The sequence below is a fragment of the Microcebus murinus genome, chromosome 19, assembly GCF_040939455.1.
Source record: "Microcebus murinus isolate Inina chromosome 19, M.murinus_Inina_mat1.0, whole genome shotgun sequence".
NCBI classification, from domain to species: domain Eukaryota; kingdom Metazoa; phylum Chordata; class Mammalia; order Primates; family Cheirogaleidae; genus Microcebus; species Microcebus murinus.
The window spans coordinates 28,399,311-28,418,139 of record NC_134122.1 but is presented as its reverse complement, the minus strand read 5'-3'; the positions used below and the strand labels follow the sequence as shown (position 1 = coordinate 28,418,139).

General features: G+C 48.6%; 2 protein-coding genes across 3 annotated transcripts; both read right to left on the bottom strand.

Moving 5' to 3' along the window:
• Positions 1–8,749: 8,749 nt before the first annotated feature.
• On the bottom strand, positions 8,750–11,134 carry MBLAC1 (metallo-beta-lactamase domain containing 1). Its single transcript, XM_012758996.3, has 3 exons — positions 11,047–11,134; positions 10,098–10,344; positions 8,750–9,864 (listed from the first exon to the last, which is right to left on the bottom strand). The coding sequence occupies exon 3, from the start codon at positions 9,846–9,848 to the stop codon at positions 9,108–9,110; it is 741 nt and encodes a 246-aa protein (XP_012614450.3). The 5' UTR covers positions 9,849–9,864; positions 10,098–10,344; positions 11,047–11,134; the 3' UTR covers positions 8,750–9,107.
• CNPY4 (canopy FGF signaling regulator 4) lies at positions 10,474–15,104 on the bottom strand. Of its 2 annotated transcripts, none has more exons than XM_075995327.1 (6): positions 14,879–15,104; positions 12,595–12,721; positions 12,400–12,496; positions 12,027–12,149; positions 11,379–11,513; positions 10,474–11,285 (listed from the first exon to the last, which is right to left on the bottom strand). In XM_075995327.1, the coding sequence occupies exons 1-6, from the start codon at positions 14,988–14,990 to the stop codon at positions 11,178–11,180; spliced, it is 702 nt and encodes a 233-aa protein (XP_075851442.1). In that variant the 5' UTR covers positions 14,991–15,104; the 3' UTR covers positions 10,474–11,177. The 2 variants fall into 2 exon arrangements, with proteins under 2 accessions (XP_075851442.1, XP_012614451.1); XM_012758997.2 differs by having other exon boundaries at positions 11,379–11,496; positions 14,879–15,102.
• Between the last annotated feature and the right edge of the window lie 3,725 nt (positions 15,105–18,829).

Genomic DNA, 18,829 nt, shown 5'->3' with positions numbered 1-18,829 from the left:
AAGGAAACAGACACTTCGACCTGGAAGCCAAGCAAAATGAAGGCTGAGAAGTGCCCACGGTCAGCCAGCCTCCCGGGGTGGATGGAGAACAGGAGTAAGGGAATGGGGACGGTGAGAGCAGACTGGCTCATAGTGAGCCCAGCTGTCCTGGAGATTGGGACAGGGCGGGGCTGGAGGAGCCCCCCAACACCCAGGATGAGGGAGGCATGTTCTAAGATGGGAGGCAGGGCATCTGGTCTCTAGTAGAGAGGGCTAATGAAGGCAAAGGGAAAGGAGGCAGAAAACAGGTCTCCAGAAGATGTCTGGGTGGGGCCAGAGCAAAGAGGGACCCAGAGGGACCACCCCCCTCTGAGGGGGACAGGACAGAAGCAGCTGCCCCGGAGGCAGAGGTGCTCAGGGAGAGAAGGCTGGCGGTGGAGACGGCCCCTTGTCCCAGCGCAAGAGGACGCCAAAGAGCACAATAGCCGACCCTGGCGCTCCTGGGCTGGGGTCGGCCAGGCCAGAGCACGGCTGCTGGCTGAGCTGAGACCCCCATGTCTCACCCAGTACCCGTCTCTGGAGGTTCTAAGCAGCTTTTTGCATCCAGGAAATTTCTAGTAGTATTCACTCTCCAGCCTGAGAATTAAGCACTAGGAAACCCTGGTCTTTCCAGACCATCTTGTTTGCTCTCTTTGGTCAGAAAAGGAGAGCAACGTGTCCTTTTTGCATTGATCTATTGGAAATAATCTATGTTTCTGTGCAATCTAATCTGTGCAGAAGCTGCTTCAGTGCAGGAGCCGCCTCAGGCTGTCAAGTGGAGGTAAAGCCCAACACCTCTGGAGCGAGATTGCCTGGGTTGGAATCCCTGCTCCTCAGTTAGTATTTGCCAATTATTATTTGCCGTCTCTGATTACCGAAGGTTAAGTCACTTAACCTCTCAGCACTTTTTTCTCATTTGTAAAAGGGGATAATAATAGTACCTACCTCCTAGAGGAACACATACGTTAATGTATGTCATGTGCTTAGAACAGGGACGCCGGGCTGGTCCTGGGCTCTGTTAGCGCTTCTGATCTCACTGCGGTTGCGCCCCTCCCTTCGCTGTGCCAGACACTGTCCAAGGTGCTGGAAGTCCTGAGCGCAGGAGAGCAGGCCAGTAGTGGCCCCATCCCGTGGGAGATAGCAGTCTGCTGATAGAAGACAAATAGTAAGGACATAATCACACATGTGGTGAACATGTAGTGGACCTGGATTTGCAATCTCAAGGCCAGGTGTTTTGTTTTGTTTTGCTTTGTTTACACCAACTTTGACCCAATTCTGAGGACCTCTGCAACTGGGCAGATGGGGAGGGGTCCCCTCGCCAAGGACCCACGCAAAGGAATCCACCTGGACTATCAGGAATCCTTCCTTAGTCCCCTTTCCATACTGGTCACCCAAAAGTGTTCATTGTGCAAGCCTGTGTGGTCTTGGGCCCTGCTGGATGGGCAGGCATCTCTACCTGGGACCATCCTGCACCTGGTTCCTGAAGCTCTGTCACCTCTGTAGAGCACCGGGGCCCTTGGTAATCTCAGGGAAGGCTATGCTTGTGCATCTTTCCAAATTGTAGTAATACTCCCTCACACACACCCCACAAAAAGCGAATTCCCTCCTCCTCCTCCTCCTCCTCCTCCTAGGACATAATGTCTTCAATCAGTCTGTTCCTTCATTTGGCAAATGCTTGCTGAGTTCCAGTTATGTGCATGGCCCTGCTCCAAGCACTGGGAATAGATCAGTGAAGAAACAAAGGCCCAGATCTGGTAAGGCTTCTATGTGACAGAAGGAAGGGATGATAAACAATAAACATAACAATAAGTAAACTATATAATCCCTGGTGGTCTAATGGCTAGGATTCGGCACTTTCACCACCATGGCCCGGGCTTGGTTCCCAGTCAGGGAACCATAATTATAATTTAAAAATTAAAAAAAAGTAAACTATATACAATGTTAGAAGGAGATACATGACATGCACAATTTTAAAATATAGAGGAGGAAAAATTAGGTGTGAGTGTGGTGGGGGAAGGTTGTAATATTAAATAGGGGGTCAGGGTAGATCTTATTAAGGTGGTATTTGGCCAGGTGAGGTGGCTCACACCTGTAATCCTAGCACTTTGGGAGGCTAAGGTGAGAGGATTGCTTGAGGCCAGGAGTTCAAGACCAGCCTGAGCAAAAGTGAGACCCAATCTCTACAAAATATAGAAAAATTAGCCAGGCATAGTGGTGCGTGCTTGTAGTCACAGCTACTATAGAGGCTGAAGTGGGAAGATTGCTTGAGCCTAGGAGTTTGAGGTTGCAGTGAGCTATGATAATGCCACTGTGCTCTAGCCAGGGCAACAGAGCAAGATCCTATCTCAAAAGAAGGAAAAGGAGGAGGAGGAGGAGGTAGAGGAATAGGAAAAGGAGGAAGAGGAGACATTTGAGAAATGAGATGAGAGCAAGGAGATGAGAGAGTTGGCCAAGAAGATATCTGGGGCAAAAGCATTCCAGATGGCCAGGCGTGGTGGCTCACGCCTGTAATCCTAGCACTCTGGGAGGCTGAGGCGGGTGGATCGCTCGAGGTCAGGAGTTTGAAACCAGCCTGAGCAAAAGTGAGACCCCGTCTCTACTAAAAATAGAAATAAATTAATTGGCCAACTAATATATATAGAAAAAATTAGCCAGGCATGGTGGCACATCCTGTAGTCCCAGCTACTTGGGAGGCTGAGGCAGTAGGATTGCTTGAGCCCAGAAGTTTAAGGTTGCTGTGAGTTAGGCTGATGCCATGGCACTCACTCTAGCCTGGGCAACAAGTGAAACTCTGTCTCGAAACAAAAAACAACCAAAAAAAATCCCCCCAAAACTCAGAGCATTCCAGATAGAGAGGATACAGGAGTGTGCCTGGTGCATCGGAGGAACAGTAAAGAAACCAGATGGTTAGGATGAAGTGAAGGATGGGAGAACAGTAGACAAAAAGATCAAGGAGTGTAAGGAAGGGCATAGTATGACCAAGAAGGGCTCTGTAAGAACATTGGGTTTTGCTCTAAGCAAAAAGGGGGCCATTGCAGAATTTTGAGCAGAAGAGGGGCATGATATAGTTTACATTTTAAAAGGGTCTCACAGATCTCTGTGTTGAGAATGGACTACACTGTATGATTCCACTTTTGTGAGGTTCCCAGAGGAGTCAATCAGAGATGCCGAGCAGATGGTTAAAAACACAAGCCTGGTATTGCAGAGAGAGTTCTTGGCTGGAGATATAAATGTGGAAGTTAAAATCAGGAGGCTGAGCGAGACCACCAAGGGAGTGAGTGTAATTAGAAGAGAGGACCAAGGACTGAACCTGTGCTCTCCAATACAGAGAGGTTGAGGAGAAGGGGAATAATTGCAGAAGGAGGAGCCAGGAGACTGAGGTGTCCAGGAAACCAGGTGAAGGGTGTGTCTCAGGGAGGAGGGAGTGCCAAGCTCAGCCAAGGGCTGATGATCAGGGCTGAGAACTGACACTGAATTTAGCCTTTTCTAGGAGAAGAGGGAGTGAGAATCCGGACTGGAGCAGGCTTAGTGAGACCAAGAGGAGAGTTAAGACTCCTTACAAAAGACTCCCGGTATCTTCTCGTATTAATCATGTTTTTTATTTTCTGTATTTTATGATGATTTGACATCTTGGAGTCTTGTGGACCCAGGGAGGGACTGCCCCTCCCAGGGTTAGCTGTTAATAGCTCCTAGGGATATCCCCCATCACTCTCCCTTTTTACCTATGAACACGAAAGCAGTCTTATCCAGCTTCTTGGCACAAAACAGTCTGAAGGTGGGACACCATTTGTTTATAGGCAATGTCTGGAAATACTCACTGCCCACCTGGAGACTTTGAGGCCTGTGGGATGTTGTCTACGCTTCTGCTGCACGATTGACACCCCCAGCCTCCCAGGAGAATTAGCTGGGGTGCAGCCCCTACCTCTGGGAGAAAGAGAAGTCCCCAGGTCCACCTGATTCAATGTTTAGGTAACCTCAAATGACTTCCAGGGTCACTTTGGGACAATTCTGCTATTGGACTGGGGGAGTTCCCCAAACAGGAGATATTTCTAAAGATGGAAGGAAATTCATGACAGAAGGTTGTGAAAACCAGAGTCTCTACTGGCTGATGTGGTAACTTACTGTGAATCGGAAAAAGGTGTCCCTCTGGGCCCCCGAAGCCTTTGAGCACATGGTGGGGCAAGCATGCAGGGACTTTGTGCAAAGAAAGGACCTTTTCATGCAGGTGCATCTAGCTGTGTGTCAGGGCACAGAACTGAGCAAACAGACTGGGTCTTAAGTGCCACTGGCCTCCTAGGCCAGCCACTATGGTGCAGGGATGTATGTGGATGACCTCAAGTCTCCAGCTTGGGGTAAATTTTTACCCAGGGGAGACTAATGGAAGCCAATGGACAAATCCAAGGTGGAGAGCCACAGAGCACCAACACGCCACTAAGAAAAGAGAGGATTTCCAAAGGAAAATCAGCTAGACAAAATGCCAGGGAGGCTTAGGACTGAGAATAAGACTTCAGATTTGGTAACTAAGAGGTCATTGGCAATATTATATAATAGGTTAGGGAGAGCAAACCAGGTCATAGGATACTTGCTAGATCCTTGTAATTTTAAATGGGGAAATACAACCCTCTATTAACCCCTGACCCCTTCTCTCTCACTTTCCCAATAGCCCTGAAGCCAGTGGATCTACATGCCACATATCAGTCAGGGCCCCCGATGGCCGTGGAGACCACTCAGGGCATAATGCTGCACTGGCGGGCCGACAGCTGGGCCCTGCACTTATCCACGCACCAGTGGCCTCTCTGCATCCTGTGACCTGGGAGCTGGGGGCCCTGGAAGGGGGCCTCCACCCTGTGGTGGTACTGGGCCTGGGAGCCCACTTCACCATCTTCTTGCTGTCTGTCTTTGTGCAATGACTGGCAGGGGTTCTTGGCTCAGGAACCTGAAATTCTTGTGGTCATCAAACTGGCCAACATGGGCTACAAGTCCATGTATGTCAGTGACTGGTTCACCCTCCAGGTGAACAGACTCCTCCAAGCTGTTTTCGCTGGACTGCGTGGCCCTTTGTGGACACCTGGGAAATGACTTCCAGCCTGGCCCTGCCAGACAACATCCACTCAAGGCCATTCATCACCATAATGAGGTGGACTTGCTCCTCTCCTTCGTCTGCCCCACCTGAGCACTTCTGAGGGTCCTGGGGTTGCACTGATGGGGAAGCCAGTGGCCATTGAGCCTGTAGGTCCTTCGCCTCAGCTGTCAGTACTCTTCTCCTACCTCTGTTTAATGCACAGGCCATAAAGTCAACCAGCAAGAATGGGAGTGTGGGGGATGGCAGGGAAGGGAAGCCTGGCATAGGTTCAGTTCCCACGTGGAAAGGCAGTGTTTGAGGATGAAGGTAGGGGACAGAGCCAGCAACATCTGCAACATCAGTACATATAAGGATTGTCATTCCATGTGTAAGAGTCTCCATTGAGGGTGTCAACGAGCCTTGCAAAGATATAAGAGCTGAGTGTCATTTCAGTTCATCAGAACCACTCCTCTGGAAAGCCTGACTATATATATATAAAGACTCTATGTACTGATTTGTAAAATAAAATATTTCTCCTAATTGTCAAAAGAAATACATGCGGCCGGGCGCTGTGGCTCACGCCTGTAATCCTAGCTCTTGGGAGGCCGAGGCGGGCGGATTGCTCAAGGTCAGGAGTTCAAAACCAGCCTGAGCAAGAGCGAGACCCCGTCTCTACTATAAATAGAAAGAAATCAATTGGCCAACTGATATATATATAAAAAAAATTAGCCGGGCATGGTGGTACATGCCTGTAGTCCCAGCTACCAGGGAGGCTGAGGCAGAAGGATCGCTCGAGCCCAGGAGTTTGAGGTTGCTGTGAGCTAGGCTGACGCCACGGCACTCACTCTAGCCTGGGCAACAAAGCGAGACTCTGTCTCAAAAAAAAAAAAAAAAAAAAAAGAAATACATGCTTTTCGTAGAAAATTTAAAAGGACACCAAAAAAAAAAAAAAAAAAAAACAACAAAGAAAACAAATATCACCTAGAATCCTATGCCTAGGAGATAACTGTGGTTGAAGTACCTATATTCCCAATAATTTCTCAGTGGGTAATTTTTTTTTCTATCCAATCCCCCTTTTTCTCCACTTGAGATATGTAAGATGGGATTATCCTGAGGTCCTAATCGACATTAAAGAGGATTTTGCTGTGCCTCTCAGTTGGTCCAGGTCTACCAAGAAGGAGGTGCCAAGACAAGATGAGAAGTGCAAGGATTTTATTAGAGGAGACACCTGTGAGAGGTTATAGGTGAGAGCCAGGTGAGGCTGAGAGAGCCTCAGACTATGATGCAAGGCTGGCCTTGAGTAAAGGAGGAGGTAAGGAGGGTTTGTGGAAGCATCCTAGACCATGGTGCAGTCTCAGGAAAGTTTGGCAGGACCATTGGGAAGTCCTTGCATCAAAGATGATCATCAGGGCCAGGGCAGTGGCTCACACCTGTAATCCCAACGCTTTGGGAGACCAAGAAAAGAGGCCAGGAGTTCAAGACCAGCCTGAGCAAAAGCAAGACCCCGTCTCTACAACAAAACAGAAAAATTAGCCAGGCATGGTGGCATGTGCCTGTAGTCCCAGCTATTTGGGAGGCTGAGGCAGGAGGATAGCTTGAGCCCAGGAGTTCAAGGCTGCAGTGAGCTATGATGACGATGCTGCCCTCTATCCTAGGTGACCCTTTCTCTAAAAATTCCCCAAAACAAAAACAAAACACAAAGATAATCTTCAGGGAGTCTTGCATCTCCCAGGAATGGGCCGCCTTAGTATCCCTGCTGTGTCCAGTCATGGGCTGGGAGCAACCCATGGGAAGAGTGGTCTCAGAGTGTAACAGACAAATATTTCAAATATGCAATAACTCAGGAAATATAGTTGACTTTCTTTAAGAATGAGTCAAATTTCAATCAACCAAGAGTTTATTGGAAAATCTACAGTAAAATCTGGCAATGAAAATAAACTAAACTCATCTAATTGTAAGACTAAAGCTAAAATAAACGTGGGAATTATGATTACAGATGATAATGTATATATATTACAAATCCCAAAAAAGTAGGAAAAAAATAACTATCAAAAATTGGGGCCAGGCGCGGTGGCTCACGCCTGTAATCCTAGCTCTCTGGGAGGCTGAGGCGGGCGGATTGCTCGAGGTTAGGAGTTCAAAACTAGCCTGAGCAAGAGTGAGACCCCCGTCTCTACTATAAATAGAAAGAAATTAATTAGCCAACTAATATATATAGAAAAAATTAGCCAGGCATGGTGGCACATGCCTGTAGTCCCAGCTAGTTGGGAGGCTGAGGCAGCAGGATCGCTTGAGCCGAGTAGTTTGAGGTTGCTGTGAGCTAGGCTGACGCCACGGCACTCACTCTAGCCTGGGCAACAAAGCGAGACTCTGTCTCAAAATAAATAAATAAATAAACCTTTCAAAAAAAAAAAAAAAAAAAAATTGGGAGGATAAATGAAATCATAGCATAGCAAGTCGTAAAAAGTAATGCTGACAACTTAAAATAGTGGAAAAAATTTTAAAACAAAAAAAGAAAATTTAACATAATGAAAAGGTATATTAGAGGGATAGATTGTAGGTGATTGCATGGAGAAAGTCCATCAAAGCTGGCCTAATATGATGCAACTATCCTGTGACTGTGATTTTCCTGGATTTTAGAAGTTGGAGATTTTTAGACATTAGAGATTTTGATCTTTCTCGATTTCAATATTTGGGATTAGAGCATTCAGGTTAGTGTCTGTCCAGATTGTGATCCAAAACCCTGGGCCTGGGAGGCCACTTCACCGCCTTCTTTCTGTCCACCTTTGTGCAATGACTGTCAGGGATCTGGGCAGCCGTGGCTGCTCTGCTGGCCTGGGAACCTATCACTCTTGTGGTCATCAAACTGGCCAACACCGGCTACAAATCCATGTATGGCAGGGACTGGTTCATCCACAGGGTGAATGAGCTTCTCTGAGCTACCATTTTAGTCTGCTCAAAAGCCAGCAGCTGCTTCCACCTCACTTCCTATACACCCAAACCCCTTACCATTGATCCCCAATGCCCTGCATGGTGGCCTTGCCTAACTCTGCAGTCTTATTTATTCCCTACTGCTCTTCCCTGGCCTTTTGCAGTCCAACTGCATGGATTTTCTTGCTGCTGATATAGGTTAAGCTGTCCAGCTTCAGAGCCTTTACACCTGCCCATTCCACCCTTTTCCCAGATCCTCAAATGGCAGACTTTCTTCTCATTCAGTTCTCTGATCAAACACTGTCTCCTCACAGAGGCTTTTCCCAACTATCCTACATTCTATTCCCTCCTTACTCTGCTTTTTTCATATCACTAACCACAACCTGTAATTATTTGCCTTGTTACTATTATTGTTGCTGTTGTGTACTTGTCTGTCTCCTCAAAAGAATGTGACCTCTAGGAAGGATATGGAGTTTGTCTACCTTGCACACTGTTGAATCCCATAACCTAGGGCAGAGCCTGAGACACTGCAGGTGTTAAATATCCACTGAATGAATAAGTGAATGAATTAAAATCAGATGACCCAGGGGTCGCCTCTATGCCCTGCACCTTCTCTCAGCAACCTGCACCCTGTGAGAAATACACAATTGGCCAAAGTGTCCCCCAATGCAGTTGCTGATTACCATATTTGCAGAATTGTTACTATCAGTGCTTCACATTTACATTAGGGCAGTATGATTTTCAATGCAGTTTCTATTTTTATTTCAGATAAACCTCACGAGAACATCCTCCCATTTTGCTGAGGCCTGGGGAGAACACACACGGAGCTGAGCCAGTCTTTGGTCCTAATTTGGTTGCAGAGACTGACAGAGAGTGATATTGGCAACCACAGTGTCTAGAACACTGTGTCCTCACTGGAAAACTGGCCTCCTGGATGGGCTAGAAGTGACCACCCTTGACTGCTCTGACACTGGCGGGCCGGGTCCTCTCCGTCCTCGTTTAAGCGCTTCCTTGACAAGAGTCCAGCCCCTCTCAGGACTTATCAGTCCAGCGGGGACTCCTAGTCTATGCTCCCTGGCTCCTGCCGGCTGTTCTGTCAACTCTTTGTCTCTGGCTTCGAGGCTTCCCTGAACACAAGAAAAGGGGCTCCATGACCAGGCACAATTACGTCGGCAGTGTCTAGGACCCTCTTCCGGCTCCGCTCCTGAGCCACTGGGTCTTCGCTCAGAGCCTGCCATGAATTCTCATCTCCATCACGCTCAAATACATCGCCCGCCACCACCACAGTGCCCAGGGCCGTGCCCGCCACCACCACGCTCACGTCCCGCTGGCCCCCGTGGCCCGGCGTGGCCCACACCTCGAGCCCAGGCCCCAGCTGCAGGGGCCGCTCCTCACCGAGCCCATGGGGCAGGTAGCGGCCCCCGGGGAGGCAGAAGTCGTGCGAGACCAGCAAAGCTGCACCCGGAAACAGCCCCAGGTTCCCGATATGGTCCGAGTGCCCGTGGGTCCCCACCACAAGAGTCACGTCTTCCGGGGACACGCCCTGTCTCGCCAAGGCTCCTAGCAGCGCCTCCCGAGCCCAGGGGCCGCCGGTGTCCACGAGAATGGGGCCACGGGCCGCCTCCTCCAGGGCGGTCTTCGCGCCCCCGGGTGGGGACTCTTGCTGGCCGGAGCCCTGGGGCAGGACAAGGGTCACAGAGCCGTCGGAGCGCACGGCGTCGTCTACGCCCTCGGGCTCCGCGTAGCCCTGCAGCAGAACCACGACCGAGTAGGAGTCACCGGGCACCAGCAGAGGGGCCCCACCGCGCAGCGGCTCGGTCCGCACTAGGCTGCTCATGGCAGAGAGGGACGGGCTGGGGAAAAAGGAAGTGGTGCTGTAGGCGACGGTACAGGCGCTCCGCGTCCCCACACACGCCCCGCCCGCCACTACTCAAGTGGCAACTTCCAAGTGTCAGTTCTTTGCCACCCTCCCCCCCCAACTCCCTGCCAAAGATGCCACGGCCCAGCTTGCTTTCCCACGTGAGTCTGCCCCGCCGCGCTAGTCTCGGGCAGTCCTCCTCCGTCACCCTCCAAAGGACAGCCTTACTTCTCTCACTCTAAGTGCTCTCTCCCCTGGACCTGGCTGTATCGCCTCTCTTAGGTTTTACTTCACTCGAGGAAAGCGCAGAAGTCGTAAAAGCGCAAGGAATTTTGTCCTCTGTGAGCTCCCATACACCGTGGTATGGTGGCCGAAGCGGCACCACGCACGTAACTTTATTTCCGGCGCCTTCCTCAAACTGCTCCGAGTCCAGCTCCGACACGGTTTTCGGTCCCACGACCCCTGCCCCCTTGGGCTGCAAAATGATCAAGTAACGTTATTTTCTAACTGGACGGCGGCCAATGGCCCTCTCTATTATTTGGGCGCCGCCTCATTAATCAGCTACAGTGTGTGCACGGCTGTTGTTGGAAACTTTGGGCCCAGCTGGTATTTAAAGAAAAAAAAGTTTAATAGCGATATAGAAAATTTAGCACCTGTGAAATTATCTGGTGGGCCCTCGGTGAAGGCAATTTGAAGTAGACCAAGTGTCTACCCCACCTAACTTACCAGCGTCACCTTGCCCCCACCCAGTGTCCTATTCTCGTTCACGGTTTGCTGGCATGTAGCTCCCCAATGCAGACAGTGGATATAGGTCCCAGACAATGTTTGTTCAGGCCTCTTCCTTGTAAGGGTCTAAAAACAGACCCTGAGGGACAAAGTGACTTTCCCAAGAAAATACACAGCTCCAACTCACAGCCACCGCTGACCTCTGGGTGGGGGTGGGGTGCAGTAGAGACATTTAAAGGGAAAAGACTTCAGTAATGTCACCACACACACTTGCCAGTTAAGGAGATGTATGGCAGGCAGAGGGCCCATCTGTAGGGACCGTACTTCCACCTGCAACTCTCACCTTTCTACCCATAGGCATGTGATGCTTCATCACCAGGATCCTGCCTGACATCAGATGGGAGAGAACAGCTATAAGCTTTGGGGTGGGGTCACACATACAAACACACACCCTGAAAGCTGTGGGGCAGGGAGAGCTCAGACTTCAGAGCATTCTTCTCCATCATCCCTGCCCCTCCTGGGGGCTCAAAGACAGGGGTCAAAGATCCTCTGGGTCATGCTTGGGGTGGCCTGGTGTCTTGGTCAACTTTTCTCCTTCCTCCTCTTCCTCTTCTTCTTCCTCCTCCTCTTTGGTCTTCTCTTGCCCATCTGTGATCTTCTCCTTTCCAGTCCAAGTTTCCTGTAGACATGCTAGGTTGGGTGAAAGAAAACAATTTGGATATTTGTCCTGGAGATAGGGGAGGCTGTGGCCTGGCAGGAGAGGAGCCTAACCCCCACACTTACCAGTTTCAACAGCTGGGAGCACATGACCTTCACAGAGAAAATGCTGTAGGGGTTGCTCCTGATGGTGGAAGTACCAGTCTCCAACAACATCTTCAAACTCCTCCAGCATTGTCTCACACTGGTCAGATGGAAGGGCTAGAAGAATATCTGCTCTGCTGGGCTTTGGAAGCCCTCCTCTCTGCTCTCCACTCCCTGTCTCCCTGACTCCACTTGACTAACTTTGGAGAGGCAGGTAGCCAGGAAGTTAGGCTTGGCTTACTAGATGTGTGATCTCATTCATTCAACAAACACTTACTAGCACCTACTCTGCCAAGGAGGTTATTAAATTCTGAGTCTCAGCTACTCACCTGAAAAGTGGGAAACGTAAACAGGACCTATCACATCATGGTGTTGTGAGAGAAAATGAGGCAGCAGCTGGAAAGTATGTGGCCAAGAATTTGGCACATAGTAGGTGCTCAATAAGTGGTGGTAGCTATTATTAGCTTCTGTTGTTACCTCTTGATGTGCCACTTTAATCAATGGCACAATCCTCACTCGGCCCCCTTCTCCCTGCTTAGAGGTGGATATCCCCTCAGTCAAACTCTAGGACCTAACTCCCCTCTCAGGTTTCCTTGTCTCCTCCCTAAACAGCAGAGTGTCTTATCCTACCTGCTTCTTGAGGAACGTGACCTCCACGCTGGGCTCATCCCATAGCTCCAAAGGGATCCCCAGATCCACCTTTACCCCCTTCTGCACTAGGCCTTTCAGCGTTGCCATGGTTTGACTCTGCCCCTAAGAGATGAAGAATTTGGAATCAGTCCAGCCCACCACCCCACCTCTTCCTTCTCCTTTCCACCATATCAGCTTTGTGAAGTACTAGAAACTCAGGGGTGAGTTCCACAAGGGTAAGATGAGGGAGCCTGACAGTGAGAAGGGGATACTCCAGAGCTGGAGGGAAATGGACAGATATCTCTTGAGGACCTCAGGGGATATAGGTCTTGATTTCTGAGAAGTGGGGTCCTGCCCAGGGGAAGGGTCTGACCTTGGCATATCTCAATGAGCCCTTGCGCTCAGCATGAACACTGTAATCCAGAATCCGCTCACATAAATTCTCCAAGGCCTCTTCCAGCCTTGTCTCTCTGTGGGAAGAAGAGACACAAAGATTCCCTGGACATTGTAGGAACTCCCAAGGCTCCTCTGGGGGTTGGAAGGTGGAGGAGCACTAACAAGGACTCACGAAACACTGTAAGGCACGTGTCTCTTCCTCTTGCCTGTGTCCAGCACCTGACCCAGCTCCAGCACCTCTCGAGATCGGCCAGTACGACTCAGCTCCTCCTGTAGCTCTGTGCTCAGCAGCTTACACACTGGTAGGGAAGACAGAGGTCCAAGGAAGTGAAAAACAAGCAAACATAGTAGCAGTTCATTCTGCATATGAACAATGGCAGCAGAGCATGAAGTGCAGAATGGAGCCAGGCAGAGACTGGGTTAGAATCTTTGCTCAGCCACTTAACAGCTATATGACAATCTTGCTGTGCCTGTTTCTTCATCTCTAAAATGGGATAATAGTATGTCCCTTGAAGGGGTGTGAAGATTAAATAAATCAAAATATGTAAAGCCTTTAAAGTACTGCCTGGCACATAGTGGGTACTGAGTGAATGTTTGCTGTTATTCTGCTGTTATTTATTAAACTCATTTTTTATACACAATAACAATATAGAGGGCAATAAGACTCACTATCTCTATCCATGGGACACTGTAGATATAGTTGGGGACAGATAAACCAATGATGACAATATAATGTAATAGACTGTATACCGGGGGTTAAGACCAAGTGACTTAATCTCATTAAGAAATGCAAAACTCAGGCCGGGAGTGGTGGTTCATGCCTGTAATCCTAGCACTCTGGGAGGCTGAGGCAGGCGGACTGCTCGAGGTCAGGAGTTTGAAACCGGCCTGAGCAAGAGCGAGACCCCGTCTCTACTATAAATAGAAAGAAATTAATCGGCCAACTAATATATATAGAAAAAAACATTAGCCGGGCATGGTGGCACATGCCTGTAGTCCCAGCTACTCGGGAGGCTGAGGCAGGAGGATTGCTTGAGCCCAGGAGTTTGAGGTTGCTGTGAGCTAGGCTGATGCCACAGCACTCACTCTAGCCTGGGCAACAAAGGGAGACTCTGTCTCAAAAAAAAAAAAAAAAAAAAAGAAATGCAAAACTCATTCAGTGGTCACTTATTGACCTCCTACTAGCCTCCAATTTCCTTAAGGGTGAGCATCATGTCTGTTCCACTACTGTCTTTCCAGCACCTAGCACGTAACGTGGCATGTGGTGAGTCCCAAGAAAGAGAATGGCCCATACAGAAGTGACAAGCTACTTTTGCCTACTGACAAGCTACTGACACAGGCAAAAGTAACAAAAGTGCCTAAAATGTGCCCAGCACATTTTATGTGCTAGGACCTATGCTAGGACCTGGAATACACAAGCACTCCTCTTTGCTCCAGGGGTTTACAACATAGTGAGAGGTGACAGATAAGGAAGAAGGCTTCTAAAGGAGGTGACACATTTAAACTGGGTCTTGAAGAGTGGATAGGAGCTTATGAAATACAGAAGGGAGAAACAGCAAAGGCACAGAGGTGTAAAAGGACAAGGCGTGCTCAGTGACCAGTGAGAATATCAGTGTGGCTGAAGCATGGGCCCTTTGGAGATAGGAGGTGGGGGTATGGAATTGTAAGAAAGTTTGGGGCCATACAACAAAGAGACTTATATGCAAGTCCTGAGAAACACTGATACTGAAATGTAGTGGAAGATGAGGTAAAGGGAAAAAGAATTTCGGGAAGAAATTTAAAGTCAGGCAACAAACTGGGGAACCAGGGTACTCAATGATCCAGCTCTAAAGTGCTCCCTCTCCACTGGGCCCCACACTAATGCAGGCACGGAAGATGATGCTTGCTGTAAAATCCATACAGTACACATTCTCTGCAAAGCCTCACACGGACGGGGCACCTCTCCTAGTTCTTTGGTCTCCCCTTCTTTTGTTTATGAGCTTCGAGGGCTGAGTTACTCACCCTCACACCCCCACAGGAGGGAGTGGGGCCTGTAATTTGGGAGCGTCTCTGCCAGGGTGGGGTACAGGATGTCCACAAGATATGAGCCTCATACCTCGCTCCTATACGCTCTCCAGATTTAGGTCTGTGACATCGGGGAAACACTAAAGATGCTCCGTAGAGTTGGTTTTGGGCAGGCAGTCCTTGAACTACAGTTCCCACAATCCACTGGAGCGCAAGCCAGCAAGAAAAAGCGGGCATCCTCTAGAGGTGTCATGGGAATTGTAGTGCCGTAGTTTTGGGGCGGCACTATCCGTTCTCTCCCTTGACCCCATTCGAATCCTGCCAAACTCCAGCAGAACCTCCTCAGGGCTTCCAAGAGGTCGATTGACCCACCCTTCACAGTTCCTTAAGTCTGGCCTGGACCAAGGAGGTGTGGCAAGGCGATGCAAACAGGGGCTGCCCCCTTTAGATACCTTCGCATTTGCTGGGCAAGCGTTCAGTGTCATCGTCGTCCTTCGGCGTCTCAGCCCAAGCCCCGTACACGGCCAAAATGAAAAGCAATAGTCCCAGCCGCACAGGTCCCATGACAAAGCGCCGTCCACAAACAACCACTGCTTGCCTTCAAACCAACTTCAGGAAGGCAGTGGCCCCTTTAAATTCAGATGCGGTAGGCGGCAACCTTAAATTAAAAAAAAGAAAAAAAAAAAATCCAGCTTGGTACGGTCTGCACATGCGCAGAGCCAGATCGAAAGTGGGTGGGTCCTTATTGCTCTGGGCGGGGACGCGTATGTTTTGTGGCGCCTCCTGAAGGTCCTGGCCGGGAGATAGTGAAGAATAAATTGAAGTAATTAGAACAGGAGGGCATTTTACTCATATTAGATATATAAGCAAAGTTCATTTTACATATAATTTCAGGTCGGGAATGTATAGGACTTATTTTGGCGCGGGGAAGGGGTAGCGATGGTTCTTTGTCTCTGCCAGGACCTGCTCCCAGGAGGGGGCGGGGCCAAGATGGCGCCGAGCGCCGGGTGAGCGGCGTTTTGGCTGCTGTGAGAGACTTTTCCCGTCCCGGGCGGTCGGCTGGCGGGGGAGGGTCTGAGTGGTACCGGGAAGAGACCCTTTGAAGGGCCCGTGTGGGGACTGGAAAGAGGACGGTTGGTTGTGTATCCGTGCTCGTGGGGACTCAGTGTGTGTGTTTGCATTGGAGGGCATTGGAGCGATGGTTCGGGGAAATGGGGTGGGCTCTATGAGCCTCCTTTAGCGCTGCCTGGGGATCTTCCACCTGCTTCTCTGCTGGGGAAACTACTGCACAGGTCTTGTTCAAGTTAACCCTCCTCTGGAAAGCCTCCCTGCCGCCTCCACTGATCTGAGGAGCTCCTGAGACTGCAGCGTGTTTTATGAGACTTTACTGGCAGAGGGTACCGCAGGGTATTGAAGGATTAGTAGGAGTTCGACAGGGAATTGGGACACGACCGCATCTTGTAAGCCCGGCGCCAGGCACAGAGTATGTGTTGAATAATTGGGTCTTCTATAGATAAGACTTACAAAACTGGGGGAGGAGACCTGGGATGGTTTGAAAAGTACCAAATTCTCCTTCAGCCTCTATCTTCCCATCCCCTTGGCACGCCCCTACTCTACGCCCTACACTCAGTCCTGAACATTATCGATGTTAATCTTCCTAATGCCCAGCTCCAAGCCTGCCACTCTGCTTTTGACTACAATGTAGACTCCAAATTTGGGCCTATATCTTAGTAATCTTTATTTTTATTATTTTTTTTTTGAGATAGAGTCTCACTTTGTTGCCCAGGCTAGAGTGAGTGCCGTGGCATCAGCCTAGCTTGCAGCAACCTCAATCTCCTGGGCTCAAGCCATCCTACTGCCTCAGCCTCCCAAGTAGCTGGGACTACAGGCATACACCACCATGCCCAGCTAATTGTTTGTATATATATTTTTTGTTGGTCAATTAATTTCTTTCTATTTTTAGTAGAGACAGTCCTGCTCAGATTGGTTTCGAACTCCTGACCTCGAGCAGTCCTCTCGCCTCGGCCTCCCAGAGTGCTATTACAGGCGTGAGCCACCACGCCTGGCCTCTTAGTAGTCTTAATGATAGTGATACCAAGTATTTGTTGAGCACTTACATCTCTAAGCCTTAACAATTCATTCATTCAACAAATATTTACAGTGTCCCAGGCCCAATCTTGACTCCCAGAATACATCAGTGAACATAACAAATATTCCTGCCCAGATAGTGGGTGATGGGAGTTAATAATAAGAGATGATACAAAGTATAAGAAGATATTAAATGGTATACAAAAGAAAAGGTAGAGCAGATGAGGGCAGAGTGTGGAATTAAATAAGGTGGTCAGGGTAGGTGGCCGAGCAGACATCTGGGAAGAGCTTTCCAGGCAGAGGGAACAGAGCAAAGGCTATAAAGCAAGAGCATTCCTAGCAGGTTTAAAGAACAGCCAGTAGAATGATGTGGCTGGATCAAGGTAGAAGAAGGAAGGGAAGGAGGTCAGAGATATAATGGGGAGAAGGCAAACTTTGAAGGACCTTGTAGGTCATAGTAAGGATTTGGGATTTTACTCTATGGCCAATGGGGAGCCATTATAGGGTTTTGAACAGAGAACTGACAATCTGATTTACATTTTGATAGAATCACTTGGGCTGCTACGTTAGGAATAGTTGTAGAGAGGCAAGGGTAGAAGCAGGGAGACCTTGTCAGGATGCTGTTGGAGTTACCCAGGCAATAGATGATGGTGACCTGGGCCAAGCAGTGTGAGTGGAGGAGTCAGGGTCAATTACCTGGCAGTGTTTTTTTTTTTGAGACAGAGTCTCACTTTGTTGCCCAGGCTAGAGTGAGTGCCATGGTGTCAGCCTAGCTCACAGCAACCTCAATCTCCTGGGCTCAAGGGATCCTATTGCTTCAGCTTCCTGAGTAGCTGGGACTACAGGGATGTGCCACCATGCTCGGCTAATTTATATATATATATATGTATATATATATATTTTTTAGTTGGTCAATTGATTTCTTTCTATTTTTAGTAGAGACGGGGTCTCACTCTTGCTCAGGTTGGTTTCGAACTCCTGACCTCGAGCGATCCGCCCGCCTTGGCCTCCCAGAGTGCTAGTACCTGGCAGTTTTGATGAGAGGGCTCAGATAGAGTGAATGTCTGGGTGGATGGCATTGCTATGAAGATAATGAAAGCTGAGGCTGGAGCAGGTGGGTGGAGGAAATCAGAAGGTCAGTTTTAGTGAGGATTTTGAGTAGTTTTATATACAAATTTATATAGTTAGGAAGAATGCTCTGGGCTGGAGATATCTAACCGCCTATAAGCAATAGTTAAAGCTGTGAGAGTGGTTGAAGTCACCAAGGTTGTAAGTGCAGCTGGAGAAGATAACCAAGGACTGAGCCCAAGACACTGCAACGTTAAGCAGATGGGGAGAAGAAAAACCAGTTAAGGAAACTGAGAGGGAGTGTCCAGTGAGGTAGGAGGAAAACCAAGAGAAGGCAGTATGGCAGTTGAGTAGAGAAAGTGTTTTCAGAGAAGGAAGTGGTCAACTGCTATATATACTGCTGAGAGGTCAAGTAAGATCAGTGGACCTTGGATTTAGCAATGTGGAGTCAGTGGTGATCTTGACAAGTGGTTTCAGGGACCTACTGGGGACAAAAACCTGATTTGAATAGGTTTAAGAGAGAAGAGGAAGGGAATCAGAAACAGAGTTAAGACCATGCTTCAAGGAGTTTTGTTGCAAGGAAGAGCAAAAAATTGGATATACCTCATAGAGAAATTGGAATCAAGAAAAATTTTTAAAACAATTTTTAATTGTGATGAAATACATATAACATACAATTTACTATTCTAACCATTTTTAAGTACAGTTCAGTAATGTTAAGTACATTCACATTTCATCTGTCTCCAGATCTCTTTTCGTCTTGCAAAACTGAAAATCTATGTATTAAATAACTCTCATTCTCACCTCCCCCTAACCTCTGGCAGCCACCATTCTACTTCCTGTCTATGATTTTGACTAAGAACTTCTTGTAAATGGAATCATACAGTGTTTGCCCTTTTGCGACTGGCTTATTTCCCTTAGCATAATGTCCTCAAGATTCATCCAGGCTGTAGCATGTATCAAAATTCCCTTTATAAGTCTGAATAATTTATCGTTTATATATAACCCTGTTTTTTTAAAGATAGGAGAAATAACTGCATTTTGTAGGCTGATGAGAATGATCATGTAGAAAGTGATGATGCAGGGAGATGGGAGAAATGCTTGCATTGGGAGGAGCATGGTCAGTTCCTCCACAGTCACAGGTGGGAAGGCAGAGTATATGGAGTCTGTGGAGGTCCCTTTCTGATCGCTGAGAGTGAGGAAGGAGGAAAGTCAAACAGGACATTGGGAGACTGTCTGGCAGCAAT

What these genes read in the sequence shown, in the direction of transcription:
- MBLAC1 (XM_012758996.3), bottom strand. Translation starts at nt 9,848, where the DNA reads ATGAGCAGCCTAGTGCGGACCGAGCCGCTGCGCGGTGGGGCCCCTCTG.
- CNPY4 (XM_012758997.2), bottom strand. Translation starts at nt 14,990, where the DNA reads ATGGGACCTGTGCGGCTGGGACTATTGCTTTTCATTTTGGCCGTGTAC. An exon ending in GCTCATTGAGATATGCCAAG is followed by an intron (nt 12,150 to 12,399) that starts GTCAGACCCTTC and finishes TTCATCTCTTAG; the next exon opens with GGGCAGAGTCAAACCATGGC. An exon ending in GCTCCCAGCTGTTGAAACTG is followed by an intron (nt 11,286 to 11,378) that starts GTAAGTGTGGGG and finishes CACCCAACCTAG; the next exon opens with CATGTCTACAGGAAACTTGG.